The sequence below is a fragment of the Salmo salar genome, chromosome ssa11, assembly GCF_905237065.1.
Source record: "Salmo salar chromosome ssa11, Ssal_v3.1, whole genome shotgun sequence".
Taxonomy (NCBI): Eukaryota; Metazoa; Chordata; class Actinopteri; order Salmoniformes; family Salmonidae; genus Salmo; species Salmo salar.
Window position 1 is genome coordinate 30767710 of NC_059452.1, and position 24821 is coordinate 30792530.

At 37.4% G+C, this 24821-nt stretch overlaps 1 protein-coding gene across 1 annotated transcript in view; it reads left to right on the plus strand.

Annotated features, from left to right (window-relative positions):
• LOC106596078 (transmembrane protein 266) overlaps positions 1–24821 on the plus strand; it is a 107482-nt gene that overhangs the window by 45283 nt on the left and 37378 nt on the right. Inside the window, exons 6-7 of the mRNA XM_045689324.1 lie at positions 1747–1803; positions 5401–5539. Coding sequence (XP_045545280.1) covers positions 1747–1803; positions 5401–5539 — 196 coding nt within the window. The remainder of the gene's footprint in view (positions 1–1746; positions 1804–5400; positions 5540–24821) is intronic.

A 24821-nucleotide genomic window follows, 5' to 3' on the forward strand; every position in this document is an offset into this window, starting at 1 on the left:
AATTTTTCCAACAATTGTTTACAGACAGATTATTTCACTTATAATTCACTGTATCACAATTCCAGTGGGTCAGTTTACATACACTGAGTTGACTGTGCCTTTAAACAGCTTGGAACATTCCAGAAAATGATGTCATGGCTTTAGAAGCTTCTGATAGGCTAATTGACATAGTTTAAGTCAATTGGAGGTGTACCTGTGTATGTATTTCAAGGCCTATCTTCAAACTCAGTGCTTCTTTGCTTGACATCATGGGAAAATCTAAAGAAATCAGCCAAGACTTCAGGATTTTTTTTTTAGACCTCCACAAGCCTGGTCCATCCTTGGGAGCAATTTCCAAATGCCTGAAAGTTACACGTTCATCTGTACAAACAATAGTACGTAAGTATAAACACCATGGGACCACGCAGCCATCATACCACTCAGGAGGAGACGCGTTCTGTCTCCTAGAGATGAACGTACTTTGGTGCGAAAAGTGCAAATCAATCCTAGAACAACAGCAAAGGACCTTGTGAAGATGCTGGAGGAAACAGGTACACAAGTATCTATATCCACTGTAAAACAAGTCCTATATCGACATAACCTGAAAGGCCGCTCAGCAAGGAAGAAGCCACTGCTCCAAAACCGCCATAAAAAAGCCAGACTACGGTTTGCAACTGCACATGGGGACAAAGATTTGGAGAAATGTCCTCTGGTCTGATGAAACAAAAATAGAACTGTTTGGCCATAATGACCATTGTTATGTTTGGAAGAAAAAGGGGGAGGCTTGCAAGCCGAAGAACACCATCCCAACCGTGAAGCACGGGGGTGGCAGCATCATGTTGTGGGGGTGCTTTTCTGCAGAAGGGGCTGGTGCACTTCACCAAATATATGGCATCATGTGGAAGGAAAATGATGTGGATATATTGAAGCAACATCTCAAGACATCAGTCAGGAAGTTAAAGCTTGGTCGCAAATGGGTCTTCCAAATGGACAATGACCCCAAGCATACTTCCAAAGTTGTGGCAAAATGGCTTAAGGACAACAAAGTCAAGGTATTGGAGAGTGGCCATCACAAAGCCCAGACCCCAATCCTATAGAACATTTGTGGGCAGAACTGAAAAAGCGTGTGTGAGCAAGGAGGCCTACAAACCTGACTCATTTACACCAGCTCTGTCAGGAGGAATGGGCCAGAATTCACCCAATTTATTGTGGGAAGCTTGTGGAAAGCTACCTGAAATGTTTGACCCAAGTAAAACAATTTCAAGGCAACGCTACCAAATACTAATTGAGTGTATGTAAACTTCTGACCCACAGGGAACGTGATGAAAGAAACAAAAGCTGAAATAAATCATTCTCTCTTCTATTATTCTGACATTTCACATTCTTAAAATAAAGTGGTGATCCTAACTGACCTAAGACAGGGAATTTTTACTAGAATTAAATGTCAGGAATTGTGAAAAACTGAGTTTAAATGTATTTGGCTAAGGTGTATGTAAACCTCCGACTTCAACTGTACATGTTACTTTCTGTGACCATGTAGAAAAGGAAGGCTTGAGTCAAAGAAAGCCTACATTCACAGCAGCAGTATATAAATGGAGACTGTAACTTGTCCTGTCTTTTTTTGTCCATATTCAAATGACCTTTCAGAATGTGTTGTAGATGTGTTGAAACCAGAGGAGAGTGAGAATATTTCGCATGTCATTGGAGAGGTTGTATTTGGCTTTTTTCCTCCCCTTCCATCCTTTCTCTCTCTCCCTCTTTTCCCAGACTGTCTTCAGGATTGTTGTCCTTGGGATTTGGGACTACATTGAGAACAAAGTAGAGGTAAGATTCATTAAATTAAACCTCAATGTAATATCTCCTAAAAACAGTGTGTACAATCTCCTAATGACAGTGTGTAATATCTCCTAATGACAGTGTGTAAAATCTCCTAATGACAGTGTGTAATATCTCCTAATGACAGCGTATAATATCTCCTAATGATAGCGTGTAATATCTCCTAATGACAGTGTGTAATATCTCCTAAAAACAGTGTGTAAAATCTCCTAATGACAGTGTGTAATATCTCCTAATGACAGCGTGTAATATCTCCTAATGACAGTGTGTAATATCTCCTAATGACAGCGTGTAATATCTCCTAATGACAGTGTGTAATATCTCCTAATGACAGCGTGTAATATCTCCTAATGACAGTGTGTAATATCTCCTAATGACAGTGTGTAATATCTCCTAATGACAGTGTGTAATATCTCCAAATGACAGTGTGTAATATCTCCTAATGACAGTGTGTAATATCTCCTTTAATGACAGTGTGTAATATCTCCTAATGACAGTGTGTAATAGGTCCTTTAATGACAGTGTGTAATATCTCCTAATGACAGCGTGTAATATCTCCTAATGACAGTGTGTAATATCTCCTAATGACAGTGTGTAATATCTCCTAATGGCAGTGTGTAATATCTCCTAATGACAGCGTGTAATATCTCCTAATGACAGCGTGTAATATCTCCTAATGACAGTGTGTAATATCTCCTAATGACAGCGTGTAATATCTCCTAATGACAGTGTGTAATATCTCCTAATGACAGTGTGTAATATCTCCTTTAATGACAGTGTGTAATATCTCCTAATGACAGTGTGTAATAGGTCCTTTAATGACAGTGTGTAATATCTCCTAATGACAGCGTGTAATATCTCCTAATGACAGCGTGTAATATCTCCAAATGACAGTGTGTAATATCTCCTAATGACAGTGTGTAATATCTCCTAATGACAGTGTGTAATATCTCCTTTAATGACAGTGTGTAATATCTCCTTTAATGACAGTGTGTAATATCTCCTAATGACAGTGTGTAATAGGTCCTTTAATGACAGTGTGTAATATCTCCTAATGACAGCGTGTAATATCTCCTAATGACAGTGTGTAATATCTCCTAATGACAGCGTGTAATATCTCCTAATGACAGCGTGTAATATCTCCTAATGACAGCGTGTAATATCTCCTAATGACAGCGTGTAATATCTCCTAATGACAGTGTGTAATATCTCCTAATGACAGCGTGTAATATCTCCTAATGACAGTGTGTAATATCTCCTAATGACAGCGTGTAATATCTCCTAATGACAGTGTGTAATATCTCCTAATGACAGTGTGTAATATCTCCTAATGACAGCGTGTAATATCTCCTAATGACAGTGTGTAATATCTCCTAATGACAGTGTGTAATATCTCCTTTAATGACAGTGTGTAATATCTCCTAATGACAGTGTGTAATAGGTCCTTTAATGACAGTGTGTAATATCTCCTAATGACAGCGTGTAATATCTCCTAATGACAGTGTGTAATATCTCCTAATGACAGTGTGTAATATCTCCTAATGGCAGTGTGTAATATCTCCTAATGACAGCGTGTAATATCTCCAAATGACAGTGTGTAATATCTCCTAATGACAGTGTGTAATATCTCCTTTAATGACAGTGTGTAATATCTCCTAATGACAGTGTGTAATAGGTCCTTTAATGACAGTGTGTAATATCTCCTAATGACAGCGTGTAATATCTCCTAATGACAGTGTGTAATATCTCCTAATGACAGTGTGTAATATCTCCTAATGGCAGTGTGTAATATCTCCTAATGACAGCGTGTAATATCTCCTAATGACAGCGTGTAATATCTCCTAATGACAGTGTGTAATATCTCCTAATGACAGCGTGTAATATCTCCTAATGACAGTGTGTAATATCTCCTAATGACAGTGTGTAATATCTCCTTTAATGACAGTGTGTAATATCTCCTAATGACAGTGTGTAATAGGTCCTTTAATGACAGTGTGTAATATCTCCTAATGACAGCGTGTAATATCTCCTAATGACAGCGTGTAATATCTCCAAATGACAGTGTGTAATATCTCCTAATGACAGTGTGTAATATCTCCTAATGACAGTGTGTAATATCTCCTTTAATGACAGTGTGTAATATCTCCTAATGACAGTGTGTAATAGGTCCTTTAATGACAGTGTGTAATATCTCCTAATGACAGCGTGTAATATCTCCTAATGACAGTGTGTAATATCTCCTAATGACAGCGTGTAATATCTCCTAATGACAGCGTGTAATATCTCCTAATGACAGCGTGTAATATCTCCTAATGACAGCGTGTAATATCTCCTAATGACAGTGTGTAATATCTCCTAATGACAGTGTGTAATATCTCCTTTAATGACAGTGTGTAATATCTCCTTTAATGACAGTGTGTAATAGGTCCTTTAATGACAGTGTGTAATATCTCCTAATGACAGCGTGTAATATCTCCTAATGACAGCGTGTAATATCTCCTAATGACAGTGTGTAATATCTCCTAATGACAGTGTGTAATATCTCCTAATGACAGTGTGTAATATCTCCTAATGACAGCGTGTAATATCTAATGACAGCGTGTAATATCTCCTAATGACAGCGTGTAATATCTCCTAATGACAGCGTGTAATATCTCCTAATGACAGCGTGTAATATCTCCTAATGACAGCGTGTAATATCTCCTAATGACAGCGTGTAATATCTCCTATTGACAGCGTGTAATATCTCCTAATGACAGCGTGTAATATCTCCTAATGACAGCGTGTAATATCTCCTAATGACAGCGTGTAATATCTCCTAATGACAGTGTGTGATATCTCCTTTAATAACAATGTGTAATATCTCGTAATGACAGCGTGTAATATCTCCTAATGACAGCGTGTAATATCTCCTAATGACAGCGTGTAATATCTCCTAATGACAGCGTGTAATATCTCCTTTAATGACAGCGTGTAATATCTCCTAATGACAGTGTGTAATATCTCCTAATGACAGCGTGTAATATCTCCTAATGACAGTGTGTAATATCTCCTAATGACAGTGTGTAATATCTCCTAATGACAGCGTGTAATATCTCCTAATGACAGCGTGTAATATCTCCTAATGACAGTGTGTGATATCTCCTTTAATAACAATGTGTAATATCTCGTAATGACAGCGTGTAATATCTCCTAATGACAGCGTGTAATATCTCCTAATGACAGCGTGTAATATCTCCTAATGACAGCGTGTAATATCTCCTTTAATGACAGCGTGTAATATCTCCTAATGACAGTGTGTAATATCTCCTAATGACAGCGTGTAATATCTCCTAATGACAGTGTGTAATATCTCCTAATGACAGTGTGTAATATCTCCTAAGTCTGTGACAAGTGTGGCATGTGATGTGTGTTTGTGTGTACACATGCCTGCATGTATGGGCATGTGTGTGTGTGTGTGTGTGTGTGTGTGTGTGTGTGTGTGTGTGTGTGTGTGTGTGTGTGTGTGTGTGTGTGTGTGTGTGTGTGTGTGTGTGTGTGTGTGTGTGTCTTGCGTGTGTGTGTCTGTGTGTCTGCTCCCTGCAGGTGTTTGACGGGGCAGTCATCGTGTTGTCCCTGGCCCCTATGGTAGCCTCCACGGTAGCCAATGGCCCCAGCAGCCCCTGGGACGCCATCAGCCTCATCATCACCCTGCGCATCTGGAGGGTCAAGAGAATCATCGACGGTGAGACTGAGGGTGGAGCAGACCAGACGCTCCCTTATGTCTCTGTCTGTCTGTCTGTCTGTCTGTCTGTCTGTCTGTCTGGCAGTCTGGCTGTCAGTCTGGCTGTCAGTCTGGCAGTCAGTCTGGCAGTCAGTCTGGCAGTCAGTCTGGCAGTCAGTCTGGCAGTCAGTCAGTCAAAGCCCTGCTGGTGGATGTCTTACTAGAGTCATCATGACCTCGGTCTAGCCATTGTCCCTGTCAGTCAACAGCTTTCCTTAGTGTTGTTGGTATTACTCTTAGATGGATGGTTAGTTAGTTTGGTTGGTTTCCTTAGTGTTGTTGGTATTACTCTTAGATGGATGGTTAGTTAGTTTGGTTGGTTTCCTTAGTGTTCTTGGTATTACTCTTAGATGGATGGTTAGTTAGTTTGGTTGGTTTCCTTAGTGTTGTTGGTATTAATCTAGATGGATGGTTAGTTAGTTTGGTAGCATTCCTTAGTGTTGTTGGTATTACTCTAGATGGATGGTTAGTTAGTTTGGTAGGATTCCTTAGTGTTGTTGGTATTACTCTTAGATGGATGGTTAGTTAGTTTGTTTGGTTTCCTTAGTGTTGTTGGTATTACTCTAGATGGATGGTTAGTTAGTTTGGTTGGTTTCCTTAGTGTTTTTGGTATTACTCTAGATGGATGGTTAGTTAGTTTGGTAGGATTCCTTAGTGTTGTTGGTATTACTCTAGATGGATGGTTAGTTAGTTTGGTAGGTTTCCTTAGTGTTGTTGGTATGACTCTAGATGGATGGTTAGTTAGTTTGGTAGGTTTCCTTAGTGTTGGTATTACTGTTAGATGGATGGTTAGTTAGTTTGGTTGGTTTCCTTAGTGTTGTTGGTATTACTCTAGATGGATGGTTAGTTAGTTTGGTAGGTTTCCTTAGTGTTGGTATTACTGTTAGATGGATGGTTAGTTAGTTTGGTAGGATTCCTTAGTGTTGTTGGTATTACTCTAGATGGATGGTTAGTTAGTTTGGTAGGATTCCTTAGTGTTGTTGGTATTACTCTAGATGGATGGTTAGTTAGTTTGGTTGGTTTCCTTAGTGTTGTTGGTATTACTGTTAGATGGATGGTTAGTTAGTTTGGTTGGTTTCCTTAGTGTTGTTGGTATTACTGTTAGATGGATGGTTAGTTAGTTTGGTTGGTTTCCTTAGTGTTGTTGGTATTACTCTTAGATGGATGGTTAGTTAGTTTGGTTGGTTTCCTTAGTGTTGTTGGTATTACTCTAGATGGATGGTTAGTTAGTTTGGTAGGTTTCCTTAGTGTTGGTATTACTGTTAGATGGATGGTTAGTTAGTTTGGTTGGTTTCCTTAGTGTTGTTGGTATTACTCTAGATGGATGGTTAGTTAGTTTGGTAGGTTTCCTTAGTGTTGGTATTACTGTTAGATGGATGGTTAGTTAGTTTGGTAGGATTCCTTAGTGTTGTTGGTATTACTCTAGATGGATGGTTAGTTAGTTTGGTAGGATTCCTTAGTGTTGTTGGTATTACTCTAGATGGATGGTTAGTTAGTTTGGTTGGTTTCCTTAGTGTTGTTGGTATTACTGTTAGATGGATGGTTAGTTAGTTTGGTTGGTTTCCTTAGTGTTGTTGGTATTACTGTTAGATGGATGGTTAGTTAGTTTGGTTGGTTTCCTTAGTGTTGTTGGTATTACTCTTAGATGGATGGTTAGTTAGTTTGGTTGGTTTCCTTAGTGTTGTTGGTATTACTCTAGATGGATGGTTAGTTAGTTTGGTAGGTTTCCTTAGTGTTGGTATTACTGTTAGATGGATGGTTAGTTAGTTTGGTTGGTTTCCTTAGTGTTGTTGGTATTACTCTAGATGGATGGTTAGTTAGTTTGGTTGGTTTCCTTAGTGTTGTTGGTATTACTCTTAGATGGATGGTTAGTTAGTTTGGTTGGTTTCCTTAGTGTTGTTGGTATTACTCTAGATGGATGGTTAGTTAGTTTGGTAGGTTTCCTTAGTGTTGGTATTACTGTTAGATGGATGGTTAGTTAGTTTGGTTGGTTTCCTTAGTGTTGTTGGTATTACTCTAGATGGATGGTTAGTTAGTTTGGTTGGTTTCCTTAGTGTCGTTGGTATTACTCTTAGATGGATGGTTAGTTAGTTTGGTTGGTTTCCTTAGTGTTGTTGGTATTACTCTTAGATGGATGGTTAGTTAGTTTGGTTGGTTTCCTTAGTGTTGTTGGTATTAATCTAGATGGATGGTTAGTTAGTTTGGTAGCATTCCTTAGTGTTGTTGGTATTACTCTAGATGGATGGTTAGTTAGTTTGGTAGGATTCCTTAGTGTTGTTGGTATTACTCTTAGATGGATGGTTAGTTAGTTTGTTTGGTTTCCTTAGTGTTGTTGGTATTACTCTAGATGGATGGTTAGTTAGTTTGGTTGGTTTCCTTAGTGTTTTTGGTATTACTCTAGATGGATGGTTAGTTAGTTTGGTAGGATTCCTTAGTGTTGTTGGTATTACTCTAGATGGATGGTTAGTTAGTTTGGTAGGTTTCCTTAGTGTTGTTGGTATTACTCTAGATGGATGGTTAGTTAGTTTGGTTGGTTTCCTTAGTGTTGTTGGTATTACTCTAGATGGATGGTTAGTTAGTTTGGTTGGTTTCCTTAGTGTTGTTGGTATTACTCTTAGATGGATGGTTAGTTAGTTTGGTTGGTTTCCTTAGTGTTGTTGGTATTACTCTTAGATGGATGGTTAGTTAGTTTGGTTGGTTTCCTTAGTGTTGTTGGTATTACTCTAGATGGATGGTTAGTTAGTTTGGTTGGTTTCCTTAGTGTTGTTGGTATTACTCTAGATGGATGGTTAGTTAGTTTGGTTGGTTTCCTTAGTGTTGTTGGTATTACTCTAGATGGATGGTTAGTTAGTTTGGTTGGTTTCCTTAGTGTTGTTGGTATTACTCTTAGATGGATGGTTAGTTAGTTTGGTTGGTTTCCTTAGTGTTGTTGGTATTACTCTTAGTTGGATGGTTAGTTTGTTTGGTAGGTTTGGTTAGTGTTGTTGGTATTACTCTTAGATGGATGGTTAGTTAGTTTGGTTGGTTTCCTTAGTGTTGTTGGTATTACTCTTAGATGGATGGTTAGTTAGTTTGGTTGGTTTCCTTAGTGTTGTTGGTATTACTCTAGATGGATGGTTAGTTAGTTTGGTAGGATTGGTTAGTGTTGTTGGTATTACTCTTAGATGGATGGTTAGCTAGTTTGGTTGGTTTCCTTAGTGTTGTTGGTATTACTCTAGATGGATGGTTAGTTAGTTTGGTTGGTTTCCTTAGTGTTGTTGGTATTACTCTAGATGGATGGTTAGTTAGTTTGGTTGGTTTCCTTAGTGTTGTTGGTATTACTCTTAGATGGATGGTTAGTTAGTTTGGTTGGTTTCCTTAGTGTTGTTGGTATTACTCTTAGATGGATGGTTAGTTAGTTTGGGTGGTTTCCTTAGTGTTGTTGGTATTACTCTTAGATGGATGGTTAGTTAGTTTGGTTGGTTTCCTTAGTGTTGTTGGTATTACTCTAGATGGATGGTTAGTTAGTTTGGTTGGTTTCCTTAGTGTTGTTGGTATTACTCTAGATGGATGGTTAGTTAGTTTGGTTGGTTTCCTTAGTGTTGTTGGTATTACTCTTAGATGGATGGTTAGTTAGTTTGGTAGGATTGGTTAGTGTTGTTGGTATTACTCTTAGATGGATGGTTAGTTAGTTTGGTTGGTTTCCTTAGTGTTGTTGGTATTACTCTTAGATGGATGGTTAGTTAGTTTGGTTGGTTTCCTTAGTGTTGTTGGTATTACTCTAGATGGATGGTTAGTTAGTTTGGTAGGATTGGTTAGTGTTGTTGGTATTACTCTTAGATGGATGGTTAGCTAGTTTGGTTGGTTTCCTTAGTGTTGTTGGTATTACTCTAGATGGATGGTTAGCTAGTTTGGTTGGTTTCCTTAGTGTTGTTGGTATTACTCTAGATGGATGGTTAGTTAGTTTGGTTGGTTTCCTTAGTGTTGTTGGTATTACTCTTAGATGGATGGTTAGTTAGTTTGGTTGGTTTCCTTAGTGTTGTTGGTATTACTCTTAGATGGATGGTTAGTTAGTTTGGTTGGTTTCCTTAGTGTTGTTGGTATTACTCTTAGATGGATGGTTAGTTAGTTTGGTTGGTTTCCTTAGTGTTGTTGGTATTACTCTAGATGGATGGTTAGTTAGTTTGGTTGGTTTCCTTAGTGTTGTTGGTATTACTCTTAGATGGATGGTTAGTTAGTTTGGTTGGTTTCCTTAGTGTTGTTGGTATTACTGTTAGATGGATGGTTAGTTAGTTTGGTTGGTTTCCTTAGTGTTGTTGGTATTACTCTTAGATGGATGGTTAGTTAGTTTGGTTGGTTTCCTTAGTGTTGTTGGTATTACTCTAGATGGATGGTTAGTTAGTTTGGTTGGTTTCCTTAGTGTTGTTGGTATTACTCTTAGATGGATGGTTAGTTAGTTTGGTTGGTTTCCTTAGTGTTGTTGGTATTACTGTTAGATGGATGGTTAGTTAGTTTGGTTGGTTTCCTTAGTGTTGTTGGTATTACTCTTAGATGGATGGTTAGTTAGTTTGGTTGGTTTCCTTAGTGTTGTTGGTATTACTCTAGATGGATGGTTAGTTAGTTTGGTAGGTTTCCTTAGTGTTGTTGGTATTACTGTTAGATGGATGGTTAGTTAGTTTGGTTGGTTTCCTTAGTGTTGTTGGTATTACTCTTAGATGGATGGTTAGTTAGTTTGGTTGGTTTCCTTAGTGTTGTTGGTATTACTCTAGATGGATGGTTAGTTAGTTTGGTTGGTTTCCTTAGTGTTGTTGGTATTACTCTAGATGGATGGTTAGTTAGTTTGGTTGGTTTCCTTAGTGTTGTTGGTATTACTCTAGATGGATGGTTAGTTAGTTTGGTTGGTTTCCTTAGTGTTGTTGGTATTACTCTTAGATGGATGGTTAGTTAGTTTGGTTGGTTTCCTTAGTGTTGTTGGTATTACTCTTAGTTGGATGGTTAGTTAGTTTGGTAGGTTTGGTTAGTGTTGTTGGTATTACTCTTAGATGGATGGTTAGTTAGTTTGGTTGGTTTCCTTAGTGTTGTTGGTATTACTCTTAGATGGATGGTTAGTTAGTTTGGTTGGTTTCCTTAGTGTTGTTGGTATTACTCTAGATGGATGGTTAGTTAGTTTGGTAGGATTCGTTAGTGTTGTTGGTATTACTCTTAGATGGATGGTTAGCTAGTTTGGTTGGTTTCCTTAGTGTTGTTGGTATTACTCTAGATGGATGGTTAGTTAGTTTGGTTGGTTTCCTTAGTGTTGTTGGTATTACTCTAGATGGATGGTTAGTTAGTTTGGTTGGTTTCCTTAGTGTTGTTGGTATTACTCTTAGATGGATGGTTAGTTAGTTTGGTTGGTTTCCTTAGTGTTGTTGGTATTACTCTTAGATGGATGGTTAGTTAGTTTGGTTGGTTTCCTTAGTGTTGTTGGTATTACTCTTAGATGGATGGTTAGTTAGTTTGGTTGGTTTCCTTAGTGTTGTTGGTATTACTCTAGATGGATGGTTAGTTAGTTTGGTTGGTTTCCTTAGTGTTGTTGGTATTACTCTAGATGGATGGTTAGTTAGTTTGGTTGGTTTCCTTAGTGTTGTTGGTATTACTCTTAGATGGATGGTTAGTTAGTTTGGTTGGATTCCTTAGTGTTGTTGGTATTACTCTTAGATGGATGGTTAGTTAGTTTGGTTGGTTTCCTTAGTGTTGTTGGTATTACTCTTAGATGGATGGTTAGTTAGTTTGGTTGGTTTCCTTAGTGTTGTTGGTATTACTCTTAGATGGATGGTTAGTTAGTTTGGTTGGTTTCGTTAGTGTTGTTGGTATTACTCTTAGATGGATGGTTAGCTAGTTTGGTTGGTTTCCTTAGTGTTGTTGGTATTACTCTAGATGGATGGTTAGTTAGTTTGGTTGGTTTCCTTAGTGTTGTTGGTATTACTCTTAGATGGATGGTTAGTTAGTTTGGTTGGTTTCCTTAGTGTTGTTGGTATTACTCTTAGATGGATGGTTAGTTAGTTTGGTTGGTTTCCTTAGTGTTGTTGGTATTACTCTTAGATGGATGGTTAGTTAGTTTGGTTGGTTTCCTTAGTGTTGTTGGTATTACTCTAGATGGATGGTTAGTTAGTTTGGTTGGTTTCCTTAGTGTTGTTGGTATTACTCTTAGATGGATGGTTAGTTAGTTTGGTTGGTTTCCTTAGTGTTGTTGGTATTACTGTTAGATGGATGGTTAGTTAGTTTGGTTGGTTTCCTTAGTGTTGTTGGTATTACTCTTAGATGGATGGTTAGTTAGTTTGGTTGGTTTCCTTAGTGTTGTTGGTATTACTCTAGATGGATGGTTAGTTAGTTTGGTTGGTTTCCTTAGTGTTGTTGGTATTACTCTTAGATGGATGGTTAGTTAGTTTGGTTGGTTTCCTTAGTGTTGTTGGTATTACTCTTAGATGGATGGTTAGTTAGTTTGGTTGGTTTCCTTAGTGTTGTTGGTATTACTCTTAGATGGATGGTTAGTTAGTTTGGTTGGTTTCCTTAGTGTTGTTGGTATTACTCTAGATGGATGGTTAGTTAGTTTGGTAGGTTTCCTTAGTGTTGTTGGTATTACTGTTAGATGGATGGTTAGTTAGTTTGGTTGGTTTCCTTAGTGTTGTTGGTATTACTCTAGATGGATGGTTAGTTAGTTTGGTTGGTTTCCTTAGTGTTGTTGGTATTACTCTTAGATGGATGGTTAGTTAGTTTGGTTGGTTTCCTTAGTGTTGTTGGTATTACTCTAGATGGATGGTTAGTTAGTTTGGTTGGTTTCCTTAGTGTTGTTGGTATTACTCTTAGATGGATGGTTAGTTAGTTTGGTTGGTTTCCTTAGTGTTGTTGGTATTACTCTTAGATGGATGGTTAGTTAGTTTGGTTGGTTTCCTTAGTGTTGTTGGTATTACTCTTAGATGGATGGTTAGTTAGTTTGGTTGGTTTCCTTAGTGTTGTTGGTATTACTCTTAGATGGATGGTTAGTTAGTTTGGTTGGTTTCCTTAGTGTTGTTGGTATTACTCTAGATGGATGGTTAGTTAGTTTGGTTGGTTTCCTTAGTGTTGTTGGTATTACTCTTAGATGGATGGTTAGTTAGTTTGGTTGGTTTCCTTAGTGTTGTTGGTATTACTCTTAGATGGATGGTTAGTTAGTTTGGTTGGTTTCCTTAGTGTTGTTGGTATTACTCTTAGATGGATGGTTAGTTAGTTTGGTTGGTTTCCTTAGTGTTGTTGGTATTACTCTTAGATGGATGGTTAGTTAGTTTGGTTGGTTTCCTTAGTGTTGTTGGTATTACTCTTAGATGGATGGTTAGTTAGTTTGGTTGGTTTCCTTAGTGTTGTTGGTATTACTCTTAGATGGATGGTTAGTTAGTTTGGTTGGTTTCCTTAGTGTTGTTGGTATTACTCTTAGATGGATGGTTAGTTAGTTTGGTTGGTTTCCTTAGTGTTGTTGGTATTACTCTAGATGGATGGTTAGTTAGTTTGGTTGGTTTCCTTAGTGTTGTTGGTATTACTCTTAGATGGATGGTTAGTTAGTTTGGTTGGTTTCCTTAGTGTTGTTGGTATTACTCTTAGATGGATGGTTAGTTAGTTTGGTTGGTTTCCTTAGTGTTGTTGGTATTACTCTTAGATGGATGGTTAGTTAGTTTGGTTGGTTTCCTTAGTGTTGTTGGTATTACTCTTAGATGGATGGTTAGTTAGTTTGGTTGGTTTCCTTAGTGTTGTTGGTATTACTCTTAGATGGATGGTTAGTTAGTTTGGTTGGTTTCCTTAGTGTTGTTGGTATTACTCTTAGATGGATGGTTAGTTAGTTTGGTTGGTTTCCTTAGTGTTGTTGGTATTACTCTTAGATGGATGGTTAGTTAGTTTGGTTGGTTTCCTTAGTGTTGTTGGTATTACTCTTAGATGGATGGTTAGTTAGTTTGGTTGGTTTCCTTAGTGTTGTTGGTATTACTCTAGATGGATGGTTAGTTAGTTTGGTTGGTTTCCTTAGTGTTGTTGGTATTACTCTTAGATGGATGGTTAGTTAGTTTGGTTGGTTTCCTTAGTGTTGTTGGTATTACTCTTAGATGGATGGTTAGTTAGTTTGGTTGGTTTCCTTAGTGTTGTTGGTATTACTCTTAGATGGATGGTTAGTTAGTTTGGTTGGTTTCCTTAGTGTTGTTGGTATTACTCTTAGATGGATGGTTAGTTAGTTTGGTTGGTTTCGTTAGTGTTGTTGGTATTACTCTTAGATGGATGGTTAGTTAGTTTGGTTGGTTTCCTTAGTGTTGTTGGTATTACTCTTAGATGGATGGTTAGTTAGTTTGGTTGGTTTCCTTAGTGTTGTTGGTATTACTCTTAGATGGATGGTTAGTTAGTTTGGTTGGTTTCCTTAGTGTTGTTGGTATTACTCTTAGATGGATGGTTAGTTAGTTTGGTTGGTTTCCTTAGTGTTGTTGGTATTACTCTTAGATGGATGGTTAGTTAGTTTGGTTGGTTTCCTTAGTGTTGTTGGTATTACTCTAGATGGATGGTTAGTTAGTTTGGTTGGTTTCCTTAGTGTTGTTGGTATTACTCTTAGATGGATGGTTAGTTAGTTTGGTTGGTTTCCTTAGTGTTGTTGGTATTACTCTTAGATGGATGGTTAGTTAGTTTGGTTGGTTTCCTTAGTGTTGTTGGTATTACTCTTAGATGGATGGTTAGTTAGTTTGGTTGGTTTCCTTAGTGTTGTTGGTATTACTCTTAGATGGATGGTTAGTTAGTTTGGTTGGTTTCCTTAGTGTTGTTGGTATTACTCTTAGATGGATGGTTAGTTAGTTTGGTTGGTTTCCTTAGTGTTGTTGGTATTACTCTTAGATGGATGGTTAGTTAGTTTGGTTGGTTTCCTTAGTGTTGTTGGTATTACTCTAGATGGATGGTTAGTTAGTTTGGTTGGTTTCCTTAGTGTTGTTGGTATTACTGTTAGATGGATGGTTAGTTAGTTTGGTTGGTTTCCTTAGTGTTGTTGGTATTACTCTAGATGGATGGTTAGTTAGTTTGGTAGGTTTCCTTAGTGTTGGTATTACTGTTAGATGGATGGTTAGTTAGTTTGGTTGGTTTCCTTAGTGTTGTTGGTATTACTCTAGATGGATGGTTAGTTAGTTTGGTTGGTTTCCTTAGTGTTGTTGGTATTACTCTTAGATGGATGGTTAGTTAGTTTGGTTGGTTTCCTTAGTGTTGTTGGTATTACTCTTAGTTGGATGGTTAGTTAGTTTGGTAGGTTTCGTTAGTGTTGTTGGTATTACTCTTAGATGGATGGTTAGTTAGTTTGGTTGGTTTCCTTAGTGTTGTTGGTATTACTCTTAGATGGATGGTTAGTTAGTTTGGTTGGTTTCCTTAGTGTTGTTGGTATTACTCTAGATGGATGGTTAGTTAGTTTGGTAGGATTGGTTAGTGTTGTTGGTATTACTCTTAGATGGATGGTTAGCTAGTTTGGTTGGTTTCCTTAGTGTTGTTGGTATTACTCTAGATGGATGGTTAGTTAGTTTGGTTGGTTTCCTTAGTGTTGTTGGTATTACTCTAGATGGATGGTTAGTTAGTTTGGTTGGTTTCCTTAGTGTTGTTGGTATTACTCTTAGATGGATGGTTAGTTAGTTTGGTTGGTTTCCTTAGTGTTGTTGGTATTACTCTTAGATGGATGGTTAGTTAGTTTGGTTGGTTTCCTTAGTGTTGTTGGTATTACTCTTAGATGGATGGTTAGTTAGTTTGGTTGGTTTCCTTAGTGTTGTTGGTATTACTCTAGATGGATGGTTAGTTAGTTTGGTTGGTTTCCTTAGTGTTGTTGGTATTACTCTAGATGGATGGTTAGTTAGTTTGGTTGGTTTCCTTAGTGTTGTTGGTATTACTCTTAGATGGATGGTTAGTTAGTTTGGTAGGATTGGTTAGTGTTGTTGGTATTACTCTTAGATGGATGGTTAGTTAGTTTGGTTGGTTTCCTTAGTGTTGTTGGTATTACTCTTAGATGGATGGTTAGTTAGTTTGGTTGGTTTCCTTAGTGTTGTTGGTATTACTCTAGATGGATGGTTAGTTAGTTTGGTAGGATTGGTTAGTGTTGTTGGTATTACTCTTAGATGGATGGTTAGCTAGTTTGGTTGGTTTCCTTAGTGTTGTTGGTATTACTCTAGATGGATGGTTAGTTAGTTTGGTAGGATTGGTTAGTGTTGTTGGTATTACTCTTAGATGGATGGTTAGCTCGTTTGGTTGGTTTCCTTAGTGTTGTTGGTATTACTCTTAGATGGATGGTTAGTTCGTTTGGTTGGTTTCCTTAGTGTTGTTGGTATTACTCTTAGATGGATGGTTAGTTAGTTTGGTTGGTTTCCTTAGTGTTGTTGGTATTACTCTAGATGGATGGTTAGTTAGTTTGGTTGGTTTCCTTAGTGTTGTTGGTATACTCTTAGATGGATGGTTAGTTAGTTTGGTTGGTTTCCTTAGTGTTGTTGGTATTACTGTTAGATGGATGGTTAGTTAGTTTGGTTGGTTTCCTTAGTGTTGTTGGTATTACTCTTAGATGGATGGTTAGTTAGTTTGGTTGGTTTCCTTAGTGTTGTTGGTATTACTCTAGATGGATGGTTAGTTAGTTTGGTTCGTTTCCTTAGTGTTGTTGGTATTACTCTAGATGGATGGTTAGTTAGTTTGGTTGGTTTCCTTAGTGTTGTTGGTATTACTCTTAGATGGATGGTTAGTTAGTTTGGTTGGTTTCCTTAGTGTTGTTGGTATTACTGTTAGATGGATGGTTAGTTAGTTAGTTTGGTTGGTTTCCTTAGTGTTGTTGGTATTACTCTTAGATGGATGGTTAGTTAGTTTGGTTGGTTTCCTTAGTGTTGTTGGTATTACTCTAGATGGATGGTTAGTTAGTTTGGTAGGTTTCCTTAGTGTTGGTATTACTGTTAGATGGATGGTTAGTTAGTTTGGTTGGTTTCCTTAGTGTTGTTGGTATTACTCTAGATGGATGGTTAGTTAGTTTGGTAGGTTTCCTTAGTGTTGGTATTACTGTTAGATGGATGGTTAGTTAGTTTGGTTGGTTTCCTTAGTGTTGTTGGTATTACTCTAGATGGATGGTTAGTTAGTTTGGTAGGTTTCCTTAGTGTTGGTATTACTGTTAGATGGATGGTTAATTAGTTTGGTTGGTTTCCTTAGTGTTGTTGGTATTACTCTTAGATGGATGGTTAGTTAGTTTGGTTGGTTTCCTTAGTGTTGTTGGTATTACTCTAGATGGATGGTTAGTTAGTTTGGTAGGTTTCCTTAGTGTTGGTATTACTGTTAGATGGATGGTTAGTTAGTTTGGTTGGTTTCCTTAGTGTTGTTGGTATTACTCTTAGATGGATGGGTAGTTAGTTTGGTTGGTTTCCTTAGTGTTGTTGGTATTACTCTTAGATGGATGGTTAGTTAGTTTGGTTCGTTTCCTTAGTGTTGTTGGTATTACTCTTAGATGGATGGTTAATTAGTTTGGTTGGTTTCCTTAGTGTTGTTGGTATTACTCTAGATGGATGGTTAGTTAGTTTGGTAGGTTTCCTTAGTGTTGGTATTACTGTTAGATGGATGGTTAGTTAGTTTGGTTGGTTTCCTTAGTGTTGTTGGTATTACTCTAGATGGATGGTTAGTTAGTTTGGTTGGTTTCCTTAGTGTTGTTGGTATTACTCTAGATGGATGGTTAGTTAGTTTGGTTGGTTTCCTTAGTGTTTTTGGTATTACTCTAGATGGATGGTTAGTTAGTTTGGTAGGTTTCCTTAGTGTTGGTATTACTGTTAGATGGATGGTTAGTTAGTTTGGTTGGTTTCCTTAGTGTTGTTGGTATTACTCTAGATGGATGGTTAGTTAGTTTGGTTGGTTTCCTTAGTGTTGTTGGTATTACTCTTAGATGGATGGTTAGTTAGTTTGGTTGGTTTCCTTAGTGTTGTTGGTATTACTCTTAGTTGGATGGTTAGTTAGTTTGGTTGGTTTGGTTAGTGTTGTTGGTATTACTCTTAGATGGATGGTTAGTTAGTTTGGTTGGTTTCCTTAGTGTTGTTGGTATTACTCTTAGATGGATGGTTAGTTAGTTTGGTTGGTTTCCTTAGTGTTGTTGGTATTACTCTAGATGGATGGTTAGTTAGTTTGGTTGGTTTCGTTAGTGTTGTTGGTATTACTCTTAGATGGATGGTTAGCTAGTTTGGTTGGTTTCCTTAGTGTTGTTGGTATTACTCTAGATGGATGGTTAGTTAGTTTGGTTGGTTTCCTTAGTGTTGTTGGTATTACTCTAGATGGATGGTTAGTTAGTTTGGTTGGTTTCCTTAGTGTTGTTGGTATTACTCTTAGATGGATGGTTAGTTAGTTTGGTTGGTTTCCTTAGTGTTGTTGGTATTACTCTTAGATGGATGGTTAGTTAGTTTGGTTGGTTTCCTTAGTGTTGTTGGTATTACTCTTAGATGGATGGTTAGTTAGTTTGGTTGGTTTCCTTAGTGTTGTTGGTATTACTCTAGATGGATGGTTAGTTAGTTTGGTTGGTTTCCTTAGTGTTGTTGGTATTACTCTAGATGGATGGTTAGTTAGTTTGGTTGGTTTCCTTAGTGTTGTTGGTATTACTCTTAGATGGATGGTTAGTTAGTTTGGTTGGATTCGTTAGTGTTGTTGGTATTACTCTTAGATGGATGGTTAGTTAGTTTGGTTGGTTTCCTTAGTGTTGTTGGTATTACTCTTAGATGGATGGTTAGTTAGTTTGGTTGGTTTCCTTAGTGTTGTTGGTATTACTCTAGATGGATGGTTAGTTAGTTTGGTTGGTTTCGTTAGTGTTGTTGGTATTACTCTTAGATGGATGGTTAGCTAGTTTGGTTGGTTTCCTTAGTGTTGTTGGTATTACTCTAGATGGATGGTTAGTTAGTTTGGTAGGATTCGTTAGTGTTGTTGGTATTACTCTTAGATGGATGGTTAGCTCGTTTGGTTGGTTTCCTTAGTGTTGTTGGTATTACTCTTAGATGGATGGTTAGTTAGTTTGGTTGGTTTCCTTAGTGTTGTTGGTATTACTCTTAGATGGATGGTTAGTTAGTTTGGTTGGTTTCCTTAGTGTTGTTGGTATTACTCTTAGATGGATGGTTAGTTAGTTTGGTTGGTTTCCTTAGTGTTGTTGGTATTACTCTAGATGGATGGTTAGTTAGTTTGGTTGGTTTCCTTAGTGTTGTTGGTATTACTCTTAGATGGATGGTTAGTTAGTTTGGTTGGTTTCCTTAGTGTTGTTGGTATTACTCTTAGATGGATGGTTAGTTAGTTTGGTTGGTTTCCTTAGTGTTGTTGGTATTACTCTTAGATGGATGGTTAGTTAGTTTGGTTCGTTTCCTTAGTGTTGTTGGTATTACTCTAGATGGATGGTTAGTTAGTTTGGTTGGTTTCCTTAGTGTTGTTGGTATTACTCTTAGATGGATGGTTAGTTAGTTTGGTTGGTTTCCTTAGTGTTGTTTGTATTACTCTTAGATGGATGGTTAGTTAGTTTGGTTGGTTTCCTTAGTGTTGTTGGTATTACTCTTAGATGGATGGTTAGTTAGTTTGGTTGGTTTCCTTAGTGTTGTTGGTATTACTCTAGATGGATGGTTAGTTAGTTTGGTTGGTTTCCTTAGTGTTGTTGGTATTACTCTTAGATGGATGGTTAGTTAGTTTGGTTGGTTTCCTTAGTGTTGTTGGTATTACTCTAGATGGATGGTTAGTTAGTTTGGTAGGTTTCCTTAGTGTTGTTGGTATTACTCTTAGATGGATGGTTAGTTAGTTTGGTAGGTTTCCTTAGTGTTGTTGGTATTACTCTTAGATGGATGGTTAGTTAGTTTGGTTGGTTTCCTTAGTGTTGTGTATTACTCTTAGATGGATGGTTAGTTAGTTTGGTTGGTTTCCTTAGTGTTGTTGGTATTACTCTAGATGGATGGTTAGTTAGTTTGGTTGGTTTCCTTAGTGTTGTGTATTACTCTTAGATGGATGGTTAGTTAGTTTGGTTGGTTTCCTTAGTGTTGTTGGTATTACTCTTAGATGGATGGTTAGTTAGTTTGGTTGGTTTCCTTAGTGTTGTTGGTATTACTCTTAGATGGATGGTTAGTTAGTTTGGTTGGTTTCCTTAGTGTTGTTGGTATTACTCTTAGATGGATGGTTAGTTAGTTTGGTAGGTTTCCTTAGTGTTGTTGGTATTACTCTTAGATGGATGGTTAGTTAGTTTGGTTGGTTTCCTTAGTGTTGTTGGTATTACTCTTAGATGGATGGTTAGTTAGTTTGGTTGGTTTCCTTAGTGTTGTTGGTATTACTCTAGATGGATGGTTTGTTAGTTTGGTTGGTTTCCTTAGTGTTGTTGGTATTACTCTTAGATGGATGGTTAGTTAGTTTGGTTGGTTTCCTTAGTGTTGTTGGTATTACTCTAGATGGATGGTTAGTTAGTTTGGTTGGTTTCCTTACTGTTGTTGGTATTACTCTAGATGGATGGTTAGTTAGTTTGGTTGGTTTCCTTAGTGTTGTTGGTATTACTCTAGATGGATGGTTAGTTAGTTTGGTAGGTTTCCTTAGTGTTGTTGGTATTACTCTTAGATGGATGGTTAGTTAGTTTGGTTGGTTTCCTTAGTGTTGTTGGTATTACTCTAGATGGATGGTTAGTTAGTTTGGTTGGTTTCCTTAGTGATGTTGGTATTACTCTAGATGGATGGTTAGTTAGTTTGGTAGGATTCCTTAGTGTTGTTGGTATTACTCTAGATGGATGGTTAGTTAGTTTGGTTGGTTTCCTTAGTGTTGTTGGTATTACTCTAGATGGATGGTTAGTTAGTTTGGTTGGTTTCCTTAGTGTTGTTGGTATTACTCTAGATGGATGGTTAGTTAGTTTGGCAGGATTCCTTAGTGTTGTTGGTATTACTCTAGATGGATGGTTAGTTAGTTTGGTTGGTTTCCTTAGTGTTGTTGGTATTACTCTAGATGGATGGTTAGTTAGTTAGGTTGGTTTCCTTAGTGTTGTTGGTATTACTCTAGATGGATGGTTAGTTAGTTTGGTTGGTTTCCTTAGTGTTGTTGGTATTACTCTAGATGGATGGTTAGTTAGTTTGGTTGGTTTCCTTAGTGTTGTTGGTATTACTCTAGATGGATGGTTAGTTAGTTTGGTTGGTTTCCTTAGTGCTGTTGGTATTACTCTAGATGGATGGTTAGTTAGTTTGGTTGGTTTCCTTAGTGTTGTTGGTATTACTCTAGATGGATGGTTAGTCAGTTTGGTTTATTTCCTTAGTGTTGTTGGTATTACTGTTAGATGGATGGTTAGTTAGTTTGGTTGGTTTCCTTAGTGTTGTTGGTATTACTCTAGATGGATGGTTAGTTAGTTTGGTTGGTTTCCTTAGTATTGTTGGTATTACTCTAGATGGATGGTTAGTTAGTTTGGTTGGTTTCCTTGGTGTTGTTGGTATTACTGTTAGATGGATGGTTAGTTAGTTTGGTTGGTTTCCTTAGTGTTGTTGGTATTACTCTAGATGGATGGTTAGTTAGTTTGGTTGGTTTCCTTAGTGTTGTTGGTATTACTCTAGATGGATGGTTAGTTAGTTTGGTAGGATTCCTTAGTGTTGTTGGTATTACTCTAGATGGATGGTTAGTTAGTTTGGTTGGTTTCCTTAGTGTTGTTGGTATTACTCTAGATGGATGGTTAGTTAGTTTGGTTGGTTTCCTTAGTGTTGTTGGTATTACTCTAGATGGATGGTTAGTTAGTTTGGTTGGTTTCCTTAGTGTTGGTATTACTGTTAGATGGATGGTTAGTTAGTTTGGTTGGTTTCCTTAGTGTTGTTGGTATTACTCTAGATGGATGGTTAGTTAGTTTGGTAGGTTTCCTTAGTGTTGTTGGTATTACTCTAGATGGATGGTTAGTTAGTTTGGTTGGTTTCCTTAGTGTTGTTGGTATTACTCTAGATGGATGGTTAGTTAGTTTGGTAGGTTTCCTTAGTGTTGGTATTACTGTTAGATGGATGGTTAGTTAGTTTGGTTGGTTTCCTTAGTGTTGTTGGTATTACTCTAGATGGATGGTTAGTTAGTTTGGTAGGTTTCCTTAGTGTTGGTATTACTGTTAGATGGATGGTTAGTTAGTTTGGTTGGTTTCCTTAGTGTTGTTGGTATTACTCTTAGATGGATGGTTAGTTAGTTTGGTTGGTTTCCTTAGTGTTGTTGGTATTACTCTAGATGGATGGTTAGTTAGTTTGGTAGGTTTCCTTAGTGTTGGTATTACTGTTAGATGGATGGTTAGTTAGTTTGGTTGGTTTCCTTAGTGTTGTTGGTATTACTCTAGATGGATGGTTAGTTAGTTTGGTTGGTTTCCTTAGTGTTGTTGGTATTACTCTAGATGGATGGTTTGTTAGTTTGGTTGGTTTCCTTAGTGTTGTTGGTATTACTCTAGATGGATGGTTAGTTAGTTTGGTTGGTTTCCTTAGTGTTGTTGGTATTACTCTAGATGGATGGTTAGTTAGTTTGGTTGGTTTCCTTAGTGTTGTTGGTATTACTCTAGATGGATGGTTAGTTAGTTTGGTTGGTTTCCTTAGTGTTGTTGGTATTACTCTAGATGGATGGTTAGTTAGTTTGGTTGGTTTCCTTAGAGTTGTTGGTATTACTCTTAGATGGATGGTTAGTTAGTTTGGTTGGTTTCCTTAGTGTTGTTGGTATTACTCTAGATGGATGGTTAGTTAGTTTGGTTGGTTTCCTTAGTGCTGTTGGTATTACACTAGATGGATGGTTAGTTTGTTTGGTAGGATTCCTTAGTGTTGTTGGTATTACTCTAGATGGATGGTTAGTTAGTTTGGTTGGTTTCCTTAGTGTTGTTGGTATTACTCTAGATGGATGGTTAGTTAGTTTGGTTGGTTTCCTTAGTGTTGTTGGTATTACTCTAGATGGATGGTTAGTTAGTTTGGTTGGTTTCCTTAGTGTTGTTGGTATTACTCTTAGATGGATGGTTAGTTAGTTTGGTTGGTTTCCTTAGTGTTGTTGGTATTACTCTAGATGGATGGTTAGTTAGTTTGGTTGGTTTCCTTAGTGTTGTTGGTATACTCTTAGATGGATGGTTAGTTAGTTTGGTTGGTTTCCTTAGTGTTGTTGGTATTACTGTTAGATGGATGGTTAGTTAGTTTGGTTGGTTTCCTTAGTGTTGTTGGTATTACTCTTAGATGGATGGTTAGTTAGTTTGGTTGGTTTCCTTAGTGTTGTTGGTATTACTCTAGATGGATGGTTAGTTAGTTTGGTTGGTTTCCTTAGTGTTGTTGGTATTACTCTTAGATGGATGGTTAGTTAGTTTGGTTGGTTTCCTTAGTGTTGTTGGTATTACTCTTAGATGGATGGTTAGTTAGTTTGGTAGGTTTCCTTAGTGTTGTTGGTATTACTCTTAGATGGATGGTTAGTTAGTTTGGTTGGTTTCCTTAGTGTTGTTGGTATTACTCTAGATGGATGGTTAGTTAGTTTGGTAGGTTTCCTTAGTGTTGGTATTACTGTTAGATGGATGGTTAGTTAGTTTGGTTGGTTTCCTTAGTGTTGTTGGTATTACTCTAGATGGATGGTTAGTTAGTTTGGTTGGTTTCCTTAGTGTTGTTGGTATTACTCTTAGATGGATGGTTAGTTAGTTTGGTTGGTTTCCTTAGTGTTGTGTATTACTCTTAGATGGATGGTTAGTTAGTTTGGTTGGTTTCCTTAGTGTTGTTGGTATTACTCTTAGATGGATGGTTAGTTAGTTTGGTTGGTTTCCTTAGTGTTGTTGGTATTACTCTAGATGGATGGTTAGTTAGTTTGGTAGGTTTCCTTAGTGTTGGTATTACTCTTAGATGGATGGTTAGTTAGTTTGGTTGGTTTCCTTAGTGTTGTTGGTATTACTGTTAGATGGATGGGTAGTTAGTTTGGTTGGTTTCCTTAGTGTTGTTGGTATTACTCTTAGATGGATGGTTAGTTAGTTTGGTTGGTTTCCTTAGTGTTGTTGGTATTACTCTAGATGGATGGTTAGTTAGTTTGGTAGGTTTCCTTAGTGTTGGTATTACTCTTAGATGGATGGTTAGTTAGTTTGGTTGGTTTCCTTAGTGTTGTTGGTATTACTCTAGATGGATGGTTAGTTAGTTTGGTTGGTTTCCTTAGTGTTGTTGGTATTACTCTAGATGGATGGTTTGTTAGTTTGGTTGGTTTCCTTAGTGTTGTTGGTATTACTCTAGATGGATGGTTAGTTAGTTTGGTTGGTTTCCTTAGTGTTGTTGGTATTACTCTAGATGGATGGTTAGTTAGTTTGGTTGGTTTCCTTACTGTTGTTGGTATTACTCTAGATGGATGGTTAGTTAGTTTGGTTGGTTTCCTTAGTGTTGTTGGTATTACTCTAGATGGATGGTTAGTTAGTTTGGTAGGTTTCCTTAGAGTTGTTGGTATTACTGTTAGATGGATGGTTAGTTAGTTTGGTTGGTTTCCTTAGTGTTGTTGGTATTACTCTAGATGGATGGTTAGTTAGTTTGGTTGGTTTCCTTAGTGCTGTTGGTATTACACTAGATGGATGGTTAGTTTGTTTGGTAGGATTCCTTAGTGTTGTTGGTATTACTCTAGATGGATGGTTAGTTAGTTTGGTTGGTTTCCTTAGTGTTGTTGGTATTACTCTAGATGGATGGTTAGTTAGTTTGGTTGGTTTCCTTAGTGTTGTTGGTATTACTCTAGATGGATGGTTAGTTAGTTTGGTAGGATTCCTTAGTGTTGTTGGTATTACTCTAGATGGATGGTTAGTTAGTTTGGTTGGTTTCCTTAGTGTTGTTGGTATTACTCTAGATGGATGGTTAGTTAGTTTGGTTGGTTTCCTTAGTGTTGTTGGTATTACTCTAGATGGATGGTTAGTTAGTTTGGTTGGTTTCCTTAGTGTTGTTGGTATTACTCTAGATGGATGGTTAGTTAGTTTGGTTGGTTTCCTTAGTGTTGTTGGTATTACTCTAGATGGATGGTTAGTTAGTTTGGTTGGTTTCCTTAGTGCTGTTGGTATTACTCTAGATGGATGGTTAGTTAGTTTGGTTGGTTTCCTTAGTGTTGTTGGTATTACTCTAGATGGATGGTTAGTCAGTTTGGTTTATTTCCTTAGTGTTGTTGGTATTACTGTTAGATGGATGGTTAGTTAGTTTGGTTGGTTTCCTTAGTGTTGTTGGTATTACTCTAGATGGATGGTTAGTTAGTTTGGTTGGTTTCCTTAGTATTGTTGGTATTACTCTAGATGGATGGTTAGTTAGTTTGGTTGGTT